The 18,692-nt window shown below is 45.3% G+C and overlaps 4 protein-coding genes across 4 annotated transcripts; 2 read left to right on the plus strand and 2 right to left on the minus strand.

Moving 5' to 3' along the window:
• Window positions 1-1,008: 1,008 nt before the first annotated feature.
• LOC112892454 lies at window positions 1,009-5,043 on the plus strand. The gene is made up of 6 exons (XM_025959613.1): window positions 1,009-1,040; window positions 2,040-2,220; window positions 2,390-2,521; window positions 2,609-2,728; window positions 3,200-3,339; window positions 3,686-5,043. The coding sequence occupies exons 1-6, from the start codon at window positions 1,009-1,011 to the stop codon at window positions 3,843-3,845; spliced, it is 765 nt and encodes a 254-aa protein (XP_025815398.1). The 3' UTR covers window positions 3,846-5,043.
• A 1,201-nt stretch (window positions 5,044-6,244) lies between these two features.
• LOC112892455 (myb-related protein 340-like) lies at window positions 6,245-7,133 on the minus strand. The gene is made up of 2 exons (XM_025959614.1): window positions 6,966-7,133; window positions 6,245-6,876 (listed from the first exon to the last, which is right to left on the minus strand). Exons 1-2 carry the CDS (start codon window positions 7,102-7,104, stop codon window positions 6,245-6,247), a joined length of 771 nt encoding a protein of 256 aa, XP_025815399.1. The 5' UTR covers window positions 7,105-7,133.
• A 1,222-nt stretch (window positions 7,134-8,355) lies between these two features.
• Window positions 8,356-11,277, plus strand: LOC112892951 (peptide deformylase 1B, chloroplastic). The gene is made up of 7 exons (XM_025960064.1): window positions 8,356-8,575; window positions 8,672-8,810; window positions 9,252-9,444; window positions 9,730-9,840; window positions 10,326-10,388; window positions 10,721-10,832; window positions 10,926-11,277. Exons 1-6 carry the CDS (start codon window positions 8,356-8,358, stop codon window positions 10,817-10,819), a joined length of 825 nt encoding a protein of 274 aa, XP_025815849.1. The 3' UTR covers window positions 10,820-10,832; window positions 10,926-11,277.
• Window positions 11,278-12,171: 894 nt separating this feature from the next.
• Window positions 12,172-15,927, minus strand: LOC112892949 (polygalacturonase At1g48100-like). Its single transcript, XM_025960062.1, has 7 exons — window positions 15,454-15,927; window positions 14,206-14,337; window positions 13,853-14,029; window positions 13,722-13,763; window positions 13,429-13,636; window positions 12,883-13,073; window positions 12,172-12,660 (listed from the first exon to the last, which is right to left on the minus strand). The coding sequence occupies exons 1-7, from the start codon at window positions 15,925-15,927 to the stop codon at window positions 12,265-12,267; spliced, it is 1,620 nt and encodes a 539-aa protein (XP_025815847.1). The 3' UTR covers window positions 12,172-12,264.
• Between the last annotated feature and the right edge of the window lie 2,765 nt (window positions 15,928-18,692).

The raw sequence follows: 18,692 nt of genomic DNA on the forward strand, positions 1-18,692 counted from the left end.
GGTGGCGGGATCGTACGTACGTGTACGTCATCAAGAGCGCGCACGTTCTTGTTGGAAACCAACCACACATGCTCACTACCAAAAAGAAAAACCACGCATGCTCCTTTTCTGTGGCTGCCTTGAGGCCTGCGCCTTTGGCTCGATTTGGTAAAGAAGGAAGGCTGCTTTCGTTTGAGGCGCTTCCATTTTATACGGAGTACAATTCAAACCAATGCAACCCCAAACCACGGATAAGATTGGAAGAAGTATAAGCGCCCAACCCGTGGTACTTTCTATATCAACTGCAGTCTGCAGAAAAAACTTGAACTGAAATTGGCCACCAAAGCCGCAGGTTGTGCCAGCAATCCATCTGAATTCAGCCGCCAGTTCAAGTTCTTTTGGGAAGAATTATATTTGATCTTGTCATGTGATCAAATTAACATGTCGTATTCCGAAAATAAAAGGTTAAACTGTCGCATACTGTAGCAAGTCCCCATTATTTTTTTCTGTTTTGAATGCTTTCCTGACTTTTTTTTTTGGAGGAATGCTTTCTCAAGCAAAATCAACTGACTGAAACATATATCCATGTGCTGTGCAGGAGCACGATGGGAACCACTGCCTTCTGAGTAGGCAGGGAGAAAAAAAAATCTCTTCTTGCTGAACTGTAGGATCGCATCATCGCGTCTTGTCGCGGATTGCCAATGCCCGTGGAAGCAACGCAAGTACACACAACTGTAAGCCAGCAACCTTATCCGAGCACAGTACGTAGCACGCCCAGGCCCAGGCTCTCTCGCTTTCGGTGCGCGATGGACTGGCGGCGACGAGCCGATCAGTTGCCACCGTCGCCACGTGCTCAGCCCTCGCCCGTGGACACGCGTTAGCTCTCCCAGCCAGCCAGCCTCGCATCGCCCTCGACCACCCACATCTTTGGTTGCTGCCTGGAACGACGCCGGCCGCCGCGGCGCTCCGCATGTTACTAGCGGCGCGCCTCGTGAGTCGTGCCATTATCGCATGCCGGAAACGGAAGGGATGCCGCGCGCGCTCGCCTACTCTCGGAAATGGTTAGGCCGCCTGCCCGATTCCGGGGAGGATCGGAGTTCCGCACCGCAGTGCCGCCCAACGGGTCACACTGGATACTGATTTGATCGAGACATGCGGCGAGACAGGGACCGGACGTGTGTGCCGGTGCTGTGCTGTTGCGCTGGAGAGGGCACGTTCCGTTTGTTGGAGGAGAGAGCTTTGCATTGGTCGATCTTGGTGGCTTGCTGGAGGCTAGAGAGCCGATACACGGAGCTGTTCGATGTTCCTGGGCAAATCCGTGCAACTGTACAGAGGGGAAATGATCTGGGCTGCACAACCTTTCAGTTTCAGGTATACAACAGCTTTCGGTTGTGCTTGACTCACAGTCAAATGTTCCTGCGGACGTACGAGTAAGGTAGGCTGGACTGCAAGTTGTGCGTCTTTGCATCTCTATCTCTATTATTTCTAAATCAAGCAATAATTTTTAATCCGTTAATCGGATTCCGATTCCTAATCAGAATCCCGATAAATTAATTGGAATTCTAATTGGACAAATCAATCGGAATCCGGACAATCAATGTTTTGCGCGGTTATGGCACATCGTATAGATAAAATGAATTAAAAAAGTATAAAGTTGGTGATCTCATATAGATCTAGATAAAATTAATATTACCTATAGCAACGTACGGGCAAGGCACCGGCACCATACCATTACTGTATAAAAAACACAGTGTACGTTAGCGTCAACAACGTACGAGCCAGACGCAGATCACGCACTCACGGCAAAAAAAAAGCGGGTTCGTAGATCCTGTTTCAAAGAAAACGAAAAATGAAAAAGACTTTTGCTAAATATCTGTTAACATATTTTTTAAAAAGAATCTGTCGAATTCTGGTGCGTTTGATCTGTGCTTTGAGATATGTGCTTTTTCTGTCGTTTCTAAGTAGCCCGCGGTTTCGTTTTGTTAACGGGTGCCGCCGCCATTGTCCGAATCTACAAACCTGGTGAATATTTGAAAATCGTGCCCTTTCTATTCCCGCAGTCTCCTTGTTTTTCCCCAACGATATTTTATCTCTTTCTCCAATCCTCCGGAGCCATCCCCTTCCTCCTCCTACCTCAATCAACTGAAAGGAGCAGCTGCTTGTGTCGCCGGCAACGCGCAGCCATCTTTGGGAAGCGAAGGAACGGCGGCGCGCGTCTCTCCGGCTTCCCCTCCACCCCCGGTACCAGCCCCTCGCCCTCCCCTGCCCAATGCCCACTTTCGCGGCAGCGCGCGCCCTTTCCACTCCGCTTTCTTCCAGGAGCATCTGAGGATTTGTCTTCACTGATTCATGTCCCCTTTTCCGCTGCTTTGATTTGTGTGATCTGTTCTTTTTTTTTATATGAATACAGGCTGCTAATGGTCGCCGTTCGTCCTCCCCTCTCCGTCTGCCCTCTCTATCTTCAGGCTGCAGCTCGTGTTTGCTATCTACATGTGCATTCTCCGTGATTTTATTAGATTTGAAGTTCCATTTGATTTTTGGTGTGAGCCATAGAACTAGTTGGTACTTGATCCATTCAATTCTTGGTGCGATTTGGTGTTTCATTTTGTTTGTGTGTTGTTTGGCGCAGGTGTCAGATTGGAGATCGTGCTTGAGTAGAAGTAGCGGCTGGGACAGGGTCCTACAGTGCTCGTTGCAGGGCGTGCCCTCTGGTACTGCTTCTCCAAGTTTCTTCGACCCAATTACCGATGTAAGTACTGAATGTGCCCCTTAAATATTCAGATGTGATTATGCTCTCGGACTATGATGTGCATGCTCTGAATGTTTCTACAGGATCTCGTATCTTGATCCTATATCTATTTGTTTGATGGTTGCCACTAAATGTTCATTCATCTCAGCTTATTACCTATTCATAATTAAAATTTGTAACGAACTGTTCACTTTAGACATGGTAACATTGTACTTAAAAACTGGTTTTCTTTTTTCCGGTCTATATTCTGATGTTCTTCTTCCGTCTAAACTCTCATGTTTGAGCTACGAAAAACAAACATGTTTTTGCCACTGTACCTCTGAATCTCTTTTGTATGTGTGATAGCATGTCAATTCTTGTGGTGGCCCCCACCCCCCACCAAAGTGATTCTGCTTTGTAATATGAATATGTTTGCATCAAGTGATAGTTTATATTTTTAAATCATCAGGTTCTTTTTTGTGTTGTATGCAGGCTTCTCGTGGTCACCATTCACCCTATCCGCTCCAACTGCCCCTATCTGTAGCTCTTGTTTACTGTTCGTCTTCCCCCCGCGCCCCAGCTGCCCTTGCTATCTGCTGCACGCACATCGATAAATTTTTGAGTTCATCATTGTGAGCTGCCCTTCGATTTTTTGCTGATATTTTCTTGTTGTCATTCGGAGCTGCACTAGATCAGGGGAATATATGTGATTTGACTTGGTAGTTTATTTTATCATATATATTGAACTGTTTCCCAGATCAGATGCTCTAAAAAATCTTTGAAAGTATATAGCTTCTTACTTTATCTTAAGTAATATTATGTGCTTTCGTTGCTTTCTGCCGCAAGTTTTGAAAATATGTAGATTCTGACTTAGATCTCAAATAATTTTTACAATCCTTTTTGTTACTATGCCCATGCTTCTACTTTGAGCCTCTCTCTCCTCTACTCTCCTCTAACTGAGCTCAATCTGTCTCACAGCCCCGTCAAGGATCCCCTTGACCGCAACCAGACTTCAATTAACCAAGCGTGCCCCTGCAATTCCGCTCCCAAGTCAGGTTTCAACAGCTTGTTGGTTTTTATTCCAATCAGCTTGCTGTTTTGTTCCTTCCATTCAGCCTCGAGCATGTCACAACTCTGAGATCATATTTTTGTCCTGGCCAACTGCAGCAGCTGTGCGCAGCAGGCACAACAACTTCATTGTGTCTCTTAATTTGCCTTCTCTCACTAATTCAGAGTACATTGTGATTTTTTCTTCTCTCGGCAGCTAGTGTTCCTGTACTTTTGAATGACGATATGAATAATGCTGCAGCTCATCTCTCTAGCATGGATTGTTTCTATTGGCTATTTGTCTCATGCAGGAAAATTGAGATAATCATCTTACGTATTTTTTGACCCTTGATTAGTTAATTTCCTTTTATGTATGTGTGGCCGGTAGCAGCACTTTTGATATTGCTTTTGTTCTGTTCACTTGCTTTTTTGGGTCTGAACCTTGCTTTTGTTTTGGCGAATTTCAGTACAGTAACTACTATCCAATCCTTGCAAGAGTATGTACAATTTGTTTACTTGTTTAGCATAGTTTTAGCCTTTAGCGCTAATCATGTGCCTTGGTTACTGTTAGTTCAATTGGCTAATCATGTGCACCATACCAAATTTATTTTTGTTGCTGTCATTTTGCTATCAGCCGGGTGCACCAAAAATTTATCATTTGATTCCTATCTGTTGGTTGCTATCTGAATTTTTCTAACTTTATAGGTTCTGTATTTTCCTATCATATTTTTGTGAGGTATTTCATCATCACATTTGTGTTTTCTATTTTAAAAATAGTTACTTTTTATGTACTAATGAACACTTGAATAATTGGTTCAACTATAATATATTAGCTTGTAATAATCTGTTGTTTTTTTACAATATCTTTATATTTATAGACCTCTTTATTATCTATGCATTTGATTTGTTTTTATTGATTGTTCGTATAACTAATACTTTTTATTGCTTTAAATTGTTTTTAGATGGCTTCTCGAGGTTGTACATCGATAGGGAGTAAGAATAGCCATGATTATTGTGGTGATGACATGGCGGTAAGTTATTCATAATTGTGAGCTTGGTGAAGCTGTCTTTGAGTTCTATACGAAGAGGTATTTCATTTGTAATTTTTTTTGAGTTTGTTGTTTATGGTTTTTATAATAGTAACATGTATATGCCTATAGTTGAGTTATCTACATTGTGGGAGTCAATTTGTTTTGCTTTGTTATTCAAGAAAATTAAGCAACTAAAGAGCATGCTTACTCCAGCTGAGTTGAACGTTATTGTGAATGATATGGGTTGCCTTTGTTTTAGTAATTGTGTAATTTTTAATAATTTTTACGCAGAAGCTGTATTCTATAATTGGTTGTATGTAATATGTATTTGGTTGTATGTAATTGGTTCCTTTGAAGAGAATAAAAGATGTACATAATTTGTTTTTTAGTAATCCTTATCGGATCAGGTTGTATATGCCACCCGTTAATCGTTGTTTGTCCTATTAAGAAATTGACAGATGTGATATGCCTAAATCTGTCAGATTTCTTTTGGCTACGTGTCAGCATATGACTGGTGCAAAAATTAACAGATTTTGACCGGTAGAATATGTCGACAGACAACTAAACAGACCTAAAGAAAAAAAAACCGGGTTCGGCTGCGTGCTGCCGTCCCGATCGCAATCGCAATTCACAATTGAACGCTCATATGTGTAGCTACTCGACACTAGATCCGAAACATCGAATCCACCGTCGGTCCTCGAACTTGGCTTCGGGTGTGATCCCGATTCTCAAACTCTCAAAATGCACATCCACATCTTCAAACTTTCTAATCGTATCGTGTCAAGTTCAAATTATAGTTGTTTAAGCTAAATCAGAAATTATATAACTTGTTCAAATAAAAAATTATATGCAAAATATATATACATAAAAATAATCCATACCAATTTACATGTACAAATAAATTCAAATACAAAAGATCTGTCTAAATTTTTTTGTAAAATAAGGAACTCATATGACCAAATTTGTAAAAAAATAGAAAATAAAAAAGATAATTTTGGAGGAAATATTTGAAAAATAAATATTCGGTATAAAGTTTTGAAGCAAAATTTTGAGAAAAATTTAGAAAATATAAGAATTGAGCAAAATAAATTTAAAAATAAAATTTGGACCCACATTTGAGCTCCACGTAAGTTAACTTCCACTTTATAATTTAAAAATGATGATTTGAACTTTATGTGATATGATTTGTAAGTTTAAGGATTTGAGTGTGCATTTTGAAAGTTTAAGGACCGGAATGACGTCCTGAGCCAAATTCATGGAGCGATAGTGCATTTTACTGAAAGAAAAAGCTAGAAGTGCGTAGCTTCACTAAAGATAAAGCATGCACGATATTGAAACCACACGTTCACACACCTACATGCATATATAGCAGGATTCATGCTACGAAAATGTTACTCTTTTTCTGTCCTTTCTAACAGCTACCTATAGCCTCTACGCTGTATGATCAGATCACTTCAGATCAGAATGTAGCATCTGGAACCGGTAGAGTTCCCCAGAAGTCGTCGACGACGTTCCAAAAGCTTTCCGCGTCGACCATTTTGACGCCGTCGGCGGCGACCGAACTCAGCTCGGAGTAGTAGCGGTCACTGTAACTCGTCTTCATGTACCCGTCGCCGGCGGTGGCGGAGCTGTCCCGCCTCGTCAACGCCGACGACGCGCTCCCGCTGTCGACGCCCGCCGCCGCCGCAGCCACGCTCTTCTGGGAGCGGTCCGCTCCCTGCTCGGGGTGGTTTGGCTCCACGTACCACCAGTCGCCGGCGGCGGAGCTGCCGTGGCTTGCCGACGCGGACGACGACGACGACGCGCCCTCGCTGGCGGCTATGGCCGCCGCCGTCGCGGGCGCGCGGTACGCTTGCTGCTGCTGGGCGCTGGCTGCCGGTCTCCTCTGGATCCTGGTTCTCCAGTAGTTCTTGATCTCGTTGTCGGTGCGGCCGGGGAGGTGCTCGGCGATCTTGGACCACTTGTTCCCCAGGCTCGCGTGGAGCTCCCGGATGGCCGCGTCCTCCGCCGGCGTGATGCTGCCGCGCCGCACCCCCGGCCGCAGGTAGTTGAGCCACCGCAGCCTGCAGCTCTTCCCGTTCCGGTTCAGGCCTGATCGATCGGACCAAGACATCAGAAATGGTTCAGTCCACGCGAATCTTCAACGACATCATTGATCCAACATCAAGAAGTAGGCTTACCAGCGGCGCGCGCGAGGTTGTCCCAGGATCCCTCCCCGTGCTGGGAGATGTAGCCGACTAGGACGAGATCCTCCTCCAGCGTCCACGGCCCCTTGCGCACCGCAGGCTCGCCACCGGCGCGGCCGCACGTCCTGCCCATCCTCTCTGAGCCGTCTTCTTGCAAGCTCTTCGTGCGTGGACTGGTCGTTGCAGCTGATCTCGTTCGGTGGCCGAGCGGTTATTTATATAGGCGGCGCGCCGCCGACGGGATCGGTCCTTGCGTTTACGTCATCACGGCTTCACGCACAGTGACACATGTTTGTGTTGGAGCCAGCCACTCAGCCACACGCTCTTTTGTGGCTGTGGCTTGCAGCCTCCATCCTTTGCCTCGTTTGGGCAAAGAGTGCGGCTGCTTTCGACGGAGCCGCTTCCATTTCCGGAAGCACGCATATACAAGTCTTCCAGCTCGAAACTATTGGATCCTGTCCCGTGAATGCTTCCCTTCTCTCGCAGCTTGCCAGTAGAAGAACACTGAGCACAGCTGTGCAGCGCAGCGGTGAATAGTGATCGTCTCCGAGACCAGTGCAGGACGCGTAGGCTCTCTCGCTTTCGGCGCGCGACGGATCGACGGCGAGGAGTCGGTTTCCACCACGTGCGTAGCCCCATAAACGCATAGCTAATCCCAGCCGGGGTGTCACCCTCGCATCGCATCGCATCGCTTGACCACGTCTCGGCCTGCAGCTCGATCGGTCGCCACGTGTCATTGTCCACCACCGCTAGCTAGCGCCTCGTGCCATGGCCGCCTCGACCGACTCCTCGTGGAACTGGTTACTGGTTCGGTGCGTGGTTTGGCGACCCGCCCGGTCGATCCGGAGAGGGGTTCTCGAAGGATCCATCGATCGATCGGTCGGTCGCCGTGGATGCTGATCGCGACGCGCGACGACGAGGAACGTGGCCGGGCCCGTGCTGTAGCCAGCGGCGGCGTAGGCCACGTTTTCTTGATGGGGAAAGGGAGTCGAGCGCTAGTCACTTGCGAGGGCAACTGTGAGCTGTTCGGTCGAATTGAACATGGAGATGTTCTTCCTGTTCTAGACCATGTTTGGGTTTCCTTCCTTCAATTTTTAAGAAAGCATTGGCGATTTATTGGGCCCAGTCAAGGTATCTTACTGGGATGCAGAGGCCAGGAAAGAATTGGATTCGCCCCGAGGAAGACAAATGGCCGACTCGGACCGGCCCAACTCGCACGAGGACTGCAGACGGCGTTCTCACGGCGTCAGTCCTCGTGCGTCGTGCGGCCACTCCACGCCGTCTCTACCCCGGACTCCCAATCGCCAGGCGGCCAGGGTGAAGAGGGAAAAAAAAAAATCGAAGCGGAGGTGAGAGAAGGGACTAGGGAGAAGGCGCCCCTCCAATGGCCGCGGGCCTCCGCCTCCACCTCTTCCCGCGCCTCCGCGCCTTCGCGGCCTCCTCTCGCCCGCTCTTCGCCGCGCACTCCGGAGCCCTGACCCTGCCCCTGCCCCTGCCCATGCGCCGCGCCGGCCCGGCCATGCCCCTCGCCGCCCGCGCGCGCCGCGGCTTAGGCTCCTCCACCGCCGCTGCCCCTCCCGCCGAGGACGAGGACTTTGCCACAGGTTAACCGCCTCCTTGTCCTCCAAAAGCCCTCCGGCCGACTTCTCACTCGCTCGCTCTCGGCTTACTTGGTTGATGCTGTGTTTCACGGTCTGTAGCTGCCGACCTCCGGTTCGAGCCGCCGCTCGAGGTCGTCAAGTACCCCGACCCCATCCTGCGCGCGCGCAACAAGCGCATCAACACCTTCGACGCCAACCTCCGCGCCCTAGCCGACGAGATGTTCGACGTTATGTACAAGTGAGTCCTCTGGGCATTGCGTAATTTTTGTTTTCAGGGTTTTAAGCTGTGTGCACCGCGATTATTTGCTGAAACGCGGAAGAGAGGGTATCATGCTAATAGGCACTGAATCGACGTGCTGTTGTTTCAAAGAAATATCCGTGCCTTTGTTAGCTTGATTGGATGGCCGTGATAGTAGACTTTAGCTATGGCTACTTTTGTGAAATTCTTTCTATGACTGTTCAATTGAGGTGTCATTTGTTTGTGTGAAGAAATGGTGAATTTATTTGGGTAGTTCCTAGATTAGTACAAGCTTGATGCAATAAGGGCTAGTTACATTAGGCATATTTCAAATGTCAGCAAAATACCCAATCATAGGCCTGCCTGCTGTTTAGAGATAGAACTATGCCCAGGCTTATTAGGAACTGTACTGGTCCGGTTAAATAGTTGGTTTCTGTACAGGACTGATGGCATTGGCCTCTCAGCACCACAAGTTGGAGTGAATGTGCAGCTTATGGTGTTCAATCCAGCTGGGGTGAAGGGTGAAGGAGAGGAGATTGTCCTTGTCAACCCAGTGGTATACAAGTCTGGGAAACGATCGCTTGTGTTCGAAGAAGGGTGCTTATCATTTCCTGGAATATATGCCAATGTGGTGGTGAGAATAGTTTACCATACTGATTTTGTTACCTTGAAGAAGACTTTGGCTGTCCTTTATCTGACCTTAGTGTGATGCTTACCATTAGACATTTTCATAACATGTCATATTTATGATTGATATTGCTACATGTTACATGGCTTTGGCATACTAAATTAGTATGTAATTTTGGAAATTATCAGCCTCTGCCATTTCCTTTTTGAAACCAATCAGCCTCTGCTCAGCAACTGAAAAGGTGCACAATTAATAAATAAAGTTAACTTTGTGACCATTGTTTCCTTTCAGAGACCAGAAAGTGTGAAAATTGAAGCTCAAGATGTTACAGGGGCAAAGATCAAAGTAAAATTATCTGGTCTACCTGCAAGAGTTTTCCAGCATGAGTTTGATCATTTGCTGGTATGTATTTAACCACTATCTAAGTGAATTATCATGTCCATCTGCAAAATAGTAATTCTCATGATGTAGGGATACATTGGTTCTTCAATGAAAACTGAATGGACGTTTATTCGATGCCAAATGGAAGTACACTTAATACCATAATCAAGCTACTCTTTTAAGTTATGCAATATACATATATGCTATTTCTGTTTCATTTGCTATCACATATACTCCCTCTGGTTGCAAATTTGAGTCATCCTAGAGTTTGTGCCTGTCAGGTACTTTCAATTCCAGGTTTAACCATCATTACATAAAAGAAGTCTAGTTTGGACATGCAAAATTGATATTACTGTAATTAGGTATTTTTCTGTGTTTTCTTAATGTCTAATATCATACAAATTACTGGTTAAAGTTGTAATTTGCGTACGAAGTATGCTATCAACCCATGCATATGTGACCAGGGGCTCATCACCGCGCTGCTCATATTGTTTGGGGATTTGCAGGGGATTCTTTTCTTTGATAGAATGACAATGGATGTTCTTGAGACCGTACGTGAGGAACTGAAGGTTAGTACAATGTGATTTTGAGTACATCATAGGGGATTATATTGAAAATTCTTATTTGGTAATTGGTACTCGTTGCAATCACTGTGGCTGTAATTGCATGATTTTGAATCTTAAATTAGTCAGAGTATTCCTAAATCTGCATGTATACGTTTTCCATCCCAGAATGATGTCAGCTTAAGTTGCGTTTCATATATAACCAAAATTAATAACATGTGCATAAACATTTCTCCAAGGCTGTATGCCAGTGTACAATTTTTCATGTAGTAGTTAATATTTTACAATTTTGTGCATGAACTCATACTTCTTTCCTTGTTATTTCCTTTAAAAAAAAGAACCTAGAGAAGAAATACGAGGAAAGGACAGGACTAACGAGTCCTGAAACTGTTGATAACTATCAGGGTACAAAGGATGTCTTTAGTTTTTCGAGATGAAGGGTTGTAGCAGGTCTGTTTCATCTCAACACCTTTCTAATTTGGCTAACTTCTCATTCACTGTCTGGTGATTCTAAGAAAATTTTGTTTTCCATTTTATGGACAGACTCTGGAAATTTTGCAAATATATCATCAAGCTGAGCTTTAGCCTGAAGAGTTTTTGGGACAGCTCACACACTTGCACGCACACACACTACTTTAGTTGCAGTGTTGGCAATCTTGCTATGTCTAATTTTCTGCAATATCAATTGAACTAGAGACAGCAAGTTCACTAGTTACAAATGAGGTTTAATTTTTAATGGTTATGTCTGTATTACTGTTTTATCCGCGTATTTATGACTCTTGGATAATGAGATATTGTAGAGCTGGTTTTCCCTTACATTATTTATGTAATGAGTTTTTTATTTCTTCATTTTCTTTTTAATAAACATACCACAGAGACATACAATTTTTTTTAAGCAATGAGATAAGTTTGTAGCTGGCCCTTACTGCATGCAAATGCATCATTTTTGTCTCAACATTAGGACCTCATTATGTGTCAAAGATTTGGCGAAGCTAGTTACATGACCTGTTATTCCCATATTACATATTTATTATTTTTACAATGTTTTGTTATCTTGTTTAGCTAAGGTTCTAGAATCGCAGCAAAACAATATTTGTGCATAGGCATGTTGTATATATCAGACTTATAAATTGGCACTTTGTATGCCATGTTCTTTTGATTAGTTATTAATTTTAGATTAGATGATCTACCATCCTCTTTCTATGCATTATAATTATTAATTTTAGTTCATCTATCATCCTCTTTCTGTGCATTATTGTGCGACCACTTTGATATCTTGGAGCACTTTCTGCCCCCATTTTTCAAAATAATTGCAGCTGAACTCATTAGTATACCCTAAGTGGCTAAGTGTTATATCTATGGTCATATACTCATATTACGATTAACAGGTGGCATTTCTCATCTAGAAACTGACTATATTACATTTCCTCATTTTCTAACCATTTTCTAGTATCCTTCAACATTCATTTTCTTTTTATATTTGGTCCATGTAATTTTCCTCTTCAATTGATTGGTAAGCTATTAATTTTTATATATCCTTAGCAATTGATTTCTAGGTATTATTTTGATTCTCCGAGTTATGTATTTCACCAATTTCATTTGAACCCTTTGTTGTAGCTCTATTTACACTTAATTAAGGAAAGAATCTTGGTCATCGTGTATACTCATTTTTGGAAAACTCAAGTACATTCTCTTGCTGTATAACCATTCAAATGATTATATGTATGTTTACTTTAATGAAAAGATTAAAAGTTCTAATAACATGACCTCAAAATAACTGTATATATGCACATAACCAAGCAATGGTGCAAAGGGGTCGGATGTATCACAACGACCACTCATGGATAAGCACCAATCAATAGACGAAGGCACTTATAGTGTCTCAACATATATCGTTATATGTCTGTAAGTTGTTCCCAGCAGGTTTTCCAATCTGCAAGCAAGCTATGGGAGGTACAGTAGGAGTGTAGAGCTCCCCAAAAGCTTGCCAGCAGAATGGGTTGTTCAGGTGGTAGTGGGGTACTTGCACTGGTCTGAGTTGCACACCGGTAAGAGAGATCCCTGAACAAGGTAAGCTGTCACTGCATGCAAAGTGGACAGGTTTGATTGTAAATGTCCCTCTGATGTTCTCATACTGGACCCCTGATACTGCCACTGCTGATGTTTGATTTCTGCAAGTGCTTTTGTCACAATAAAACTGATCTATAATAATAGGCGTTTGAACTTCTGAGACTTGTATATTTGAGAACCTTATGTCTTGAACCAATCCTACACCACCCTGCAAGAAACGAAAGTTCAGTTTATTTAGCTGAGTATAAGTATTATTGTTTCGCTTGGCGTCATCATTTTTTTTCCTTCTTGGAACCTTCCAAGGTTGTTGCTTGTGTAGCTATCAAAAGATGACATTTCTTCTACTTTTCAGTTTTTCTTTTGCGAGGTTGTCATGTAAGTGTCTGCTGTTGAACTAAGATTTTATTTGTATGTATGCGCCCAAGCTTACCTGCCAGGTCTTGATCCTGACACCATTCATGGTTCTGAACATGTTGACATCTCTTACTGTAACATTTGATACACATGCTTTTGTGTTGTCCCGTCCCAGTCCACCTATGCTGATTCCATGGCCTGGTCCACAATTCACGTTGTGTATATTTATGTTGCTGCATCCTGTCTGGATGGAGATACAGTCGTCACCTGCATAAGACAAATTGGTCACGTTGATGTTATACTACTTTGGATTAACTGTGCAAGGTAGCTGGATGTTTCAAGTACCCTTTACAATAGTTTTTCGGTGTACCCTTAACTCTGAAACCTGTCCTTTGACATGCCGACTGTACATGAGCTACAGAACTGAGGTGCAAGCTTTCAGTTGACCCTAGGTAATTCTTTTTAAGTCACGAGTTTGTAGATAAGGCCTCATATATTTAGAACATATGAATTGCCTTGTGTTGTTGAAATTTTCTTTGTGCTAAAGCTTGGTAAAACAAAACTTTAAGCATAATGAATATAGCTTAGATGCCTCTTGAATTTGGATGCAACAAGGAATTACCGCAAGCCATATTCATATGATGAATGCTGACATCTTTGGAGTTCTGCAGGTGTATTCCGTCAGTGTTGAGACTGTTCTCAGGGGAGGATATAGTCACGTCGTGGACCATGACTCCTTGACAGTTGTCAAACTTAAGATGGCACTGTGAGCTGTTGACAATAGTGATGCCAGATACTAAGACGTTGAAACTACCATAAAACCTCAATGCCTGCATCAGGTTACGAAATCAGATTTTTCATTACTTTGTTTCTGTACGTGATCATAATGTGCAGAAAGATAAGTGATATTCTTACTGTAGGTTTAATCTGCGGCATTCTCTCGAGCTCCACATCGTACTGCAGGAAAGTATCCAAGGTAAACTAACACGACCAACTTTTCATTCGGGTAATTATTGACAATCATACACCTGGTGGCCAGTTCTTACCGTGTCATCATCATCCTCATCCTCTGGGTCTGAGTAGGTCCACCATTGTTGCCCTCTGCCATTTATGATGCCATTGCCTTGAATTACTATTCCATTTAGTTTGGTGAACTCAAGCCACTGGAGCAAGCCAGAACCCCAAGGTCTAGCACTGGTTGGAGCTAGGATTGTTCCTTCCAGCTGAACAAAATGAGTACAACATGAAACAAAATTACTCGTTGCACTTATTCTTCCATTGTTTTACCAAATTAGACGAAATACAGTCCTGCCCTACCTTTCTTTGATCAGTTTGGGCAATGAAAGTTATCAAGAAAGCGTTTTTTTGAGTATCTAATTTGGGGCTAAGCATAATTTACCTGGAAGACAATGTTTGGTTTGCAGTAAGGCCCAGAGAACGAGATTGGCCCAACAAGGAACTCTAGTTCTCGTGGTACGAGAACTGTAGATGCCCCCTGCTTGCAGGCAGCAGCCCAGGCTCCTTCAAAAGCCTGTATGCAAATGCATGCACAATTATTAGCTCTAGCTTCTTCTGAAAAGACAGTCCTCTGGAATCTAGCATCACAAAATCAAATGAGCAGGGGGTAAGACACACTCCGTAAAGCCCACTCAGCAGTTGCGCTGTGCATCTTACTTTTTTGGCCACCGTGCCGGAGCAAGAGGCAATTTATGACCACCAAAAATGAAATTGGAAAAACCAAGTTCTTTTTAATGAAAATACAAAAGAAGTCAATATAATTGATAGAGCTTTCAAACAATTCGACAATGCATCTCAAAATATTTTTAAATGAGGTTTATTTTGTTGCAAATTCGCTACAAATTTCCTATGAGTTTTATTTTTGCTTTTTAATAAGAACAGAAAAAATGTTACTATTGATTCATGTCGTTTGTTCTTGCAAAACAAAAAAAGGACCAGGTTAATGCCAAAAAGAGAGTTTGCTTATTATCTATCTGTAAAGCCTGAGGAATCTCAAGATTAGAATAATTTTTTGTTTGTTTCCTCGGCAAATAGAAAAGTCTTGCAAGAGCAGTGGAAAAGGTTCTCGTGTTGTGGATCCTGACTCTTTGGTGTAACCTTTGTTCTCTTCCATGACTATAAAAAAAAACTTGACCAGCTAGATGTGTAAATGCATCTGTTCTGTATTAGGTGCAACAATCATGTGAGAAGGAAAGAACAAGCCAAACTAGAAACAAATCAAATGCTGGCAACACATGCAGACACGCGAAAAAGACTCCAGAAAAAAATATGTCACTTGTGACAACTCTCTCGGGCTCTGCATTAGAAATGTGAGGTGGTGACAGTAAACTGGTACTATTTTCATAGGCAACATTGGAATGCCCACCACCATAGATTGCAGCTGTTCTTGCAAATAAATTGGGGCTAGCACAAGCATTCATAGTAAATTCACATTTCTAAAAATTCAGGAGACTGATCAACATGGAGTGCTCATGCAGGTCATGTGGAGGCGAGTCTGAAACAAAGCATTTGTAGGGGAAAATGGACAAAAGGAATTGGCATTGAGAATTTCCAACTCAGAGAATGCATGATGCTTGATAATTTTGTAAATTTAGTTTGAAACAGAGCATTTGAAGGCGAAACTGTCGACCTTAGTATCATCTGTGACTCCATCACCCTTGGCTCCAAAATCAACCACGTTGAAGACTGCACCCTGTGAGGCTGGTGGTGGCAGTGGTGGCCGCGATGGCTGTTGATGACCCTTTCCACAGCCTGGAGTCGGCGGCTTGGGACTCGGATGCCTACTGCTGTTGGCAGGGCTTGGACTTGGGCTGAAAGGGGCATCCGGAGTTGGACTTGGCTGCTGGTACGGATTCTGATTTCCTTTGCCAGCACCAGGGCTTGGTGTCGAGCTGACCGGTGGCTTCGGACTTGGCCGGTTGCTACCATATTGCCGGTGGGAGCTACTCTTCTTTCCTTTGCCTTTCTTCAGCTGCGTGGAGCCTGGTGAGCTCCTTGGCCTCCAATGCTTGCCTCTTCTCGCCTCGCTGACCTCAATGGTGGAGCAAAGAGCAAGCAAGACAAGGAGAAGCAGGAGGCCGAGGCCTTTTGCTCTCAGCTTCATCCTTCTGTCTGTATCTATTGGCTGTGTGGATTGTGAAGGTTGGAGTGTGTATGTGCTGGGTAAGTAGATAGAGAGCAGAGAGCACGGAGCGAGAGGCCTGTGCGGAGGGAAAGAGAGGTGGTTTAAATAGCAAACCCCAGAGCCGGCCATGTTCTCGTGTTGTCAGGATTTTAGATGAAAATGAAATGGAAAATGATTGGGAAATGGGACCCCAAGTCACATGCACGCAAGGGCGACATATGCTTCAGTCTTGTATCTGCACAGTGAAGTTGTAGCGCCGCCTTTTTACTTTTTCGTTGCAACTATTGTCATTTGTAGGATTTGATTTCCTTTGTTGCGCTATTATATGTGAATCTGTCGTTTGTGTTTATCTTTCGGCGACGGATCAACCTGGCATGGTTTTTAGTGAACTCCTGTTATTATGGCATTGATCTTGTCTTTGACTAGTATTTCTCTAGTAATATAGGGCATCAAAGATTAGGCGATATGGATTGATTTGTGAAAAAATGGAGAATCTTTCTGGTTTGATTAATTGCTAAAGAATAATTGTACATAGATAATGTACATGGCGTATAATTAGTGTGCCAGAGGGAGAGCATGCCTGCAGCTGAACTTGTCTAGAATGAGGTATCCATAGAAATTTTTTTGGAGAGCGAGGTGTTTAGGGGCAAAACTGACAGAACTTGTACCGAGATGGTGCCTAGATCATGACATGCCGAGTGTTGCCTCGACCTTGCATCCTCGGCATGTGCACGGCTCTCCGTACATTTGATCCTAAGATAGGTCATCGTGCCCTCCCTTTTCTCCAATTTAAGGAGCATTACTGCGCTTATGCCACCGTGCCATGGCTGCACTAGCTACTGTACAGCCATGTGTATGCCGCCAGGGCCAGGTCACAATCTGGCTGCACTAGCTACGTGACCGATCCGCATTCACTGCCCGCGACTCACCACGGCTCAACTCAGTTTCCTCCGAGCTTGTAGGCGCTGCCACTGAAACTGCCCATTTGTGGCTCGGAATGACCTCGGTAACCCATGCGGCGGCTTCTGACGAGTTGCGTGGCTAGAAATGACGGTGGTGCGGTGGAACACCGGCGGCGAGCCGGCCGGCCATACGTGGCCAGGAATGGCCGCACGCTGCACGGGGGCCGCGCGCAGCGTGTCACATGCCCGCGTTTCCGTCAGCCGTCTGGCGCTGGCAGGCGGAGGCGGGTGATTTTGCCAAAGCCAGCAAGCGTCCACGCGCGGGTGCCGGCCGGCCGTCCGTGGCCCATGGCAGGAGCGCATCACGCATGTACATGTGTGTGCTCTGTGCTCTCCCCCGGGTCACATGGCAACGGTCACGGGCGGAAGCCTCGCGCTTGTCCGCACCTCGGCCGGCGGACCCCAACTGCCGCAACCGGCCGGGCCGTGTTCGGGTCCCCCACGCAGCCACCCGAAAGGCTAGGCAACCGAGCGCAGCAGGCACAGCCACCACCCCTTCTCCGCCTCTCGAGCGTCCTCCACTCCTCATCCAATCATCCATCCATGCGCCTGCAACCGGCCATCGACCTCTCCGTGGCTCCGCGCCGTCGTCACCGCCCTTCCGGATCGGGGCGGCTCTGGCTAGCTCCATAGGTCACGGCTCGCACGACGCGGCTGCCGCGCCGGGGATCGAGGGCGGATTCAGATCTTAGCGAGCTTTTCAGGCTCCCTCCTAGGATCTACATCTACTTGCTGCTGCGCTGTGAAATGCACACGGCCAATTCGTGTGTTCGAGTGAAGTTTCTTTTTTTTTTGACATCGATGTGGTTTGTTGGACGGTAGCTGGAGCAGAACCGAGGCAGTACGGAGGTGATGTCTTGTGACGGTAGGAGACAGGGACCAAATCAAGAGGCCCTGAACCCAACTCGCTGCTGCGGGCCTGTTCCACATGTCGAGGTCAGGGCCCGAACGAACACCGGCGGCACAGACAGCACCCAGCGCTAGCTGCAGCGCAGACGTGCAGTACGTGCTACGTACGCTCTCCCGGTCGTGGAGGCCGACACGCACGTACAAGTTTGGGACAGCACATCGCTAGCTCCTGTTTCCTTCGGTACATCACATGCATGCATTCTCCGCGCAGCTAGCTACGAACGCATTGGTCGCCGGTACGGAGAGTCAGAGCCAGAGATTGATAGGGTTCTGAATTTGCATCGGAGTTTATTCATCACCGCAAGAACCTACAGTAGTTTAGGTCTGTCTGACAAATACTCAGTTAATCATGTGCATGCCACCGAGTCAACCGCGTGCGTGTTCACTGTTCAGTGCTATTCACTCACGAGATGGAACCGGCCGAGATCGATCCCTGCAAGAAAAGGTTTTGACGATACATGGGCATGATGCATCGTGCCCCATCTGAAAGACAACCACAAGTACACCGACAAGTCGTTGGAAGATTAATTACTTCAAGGTGGCAGATGGATACAGACATTTTTGCTTCGAGGTAGCTGTAAACTTACAAGACGAGGCCGGAATTGAACGTACGCATAATGATGATGCCACGACCCGGCCAGCAGCGCGCGGCCTGCAAGCTAGGGTCGCTCGTACTCGTACGTACCCACGCAGCTACTACATACACCTCGTTGTTCCTGTATCTGTCAGCAGGGCTCACGAGCTAGCTCATGCCGGCCTCCAACCGGATCAACCTGACAGCGGTCGTGAGATACAATACAAGCATACAACCAGGCAAAGCATGCATGCCCGCAGATGCGGCTCGTCTGATCCGTCGCTGTGTCCATCGTCCGT

The sequence above is a fragment of the Panicum hallii genome, chromosome 5 (genome assembly GCF_002211085.1).
Source record: "Panicum hallii strain FIL2 chromosome 5, PHallii_v3.1, whole genome shotgun sequence".
Taxonomy (NCBI): Eukaryota; Viridiplantae; Streptophyta; class Magnoliopsida; order Poales; family Poaceae; genus Panicum; species Panicum hallii.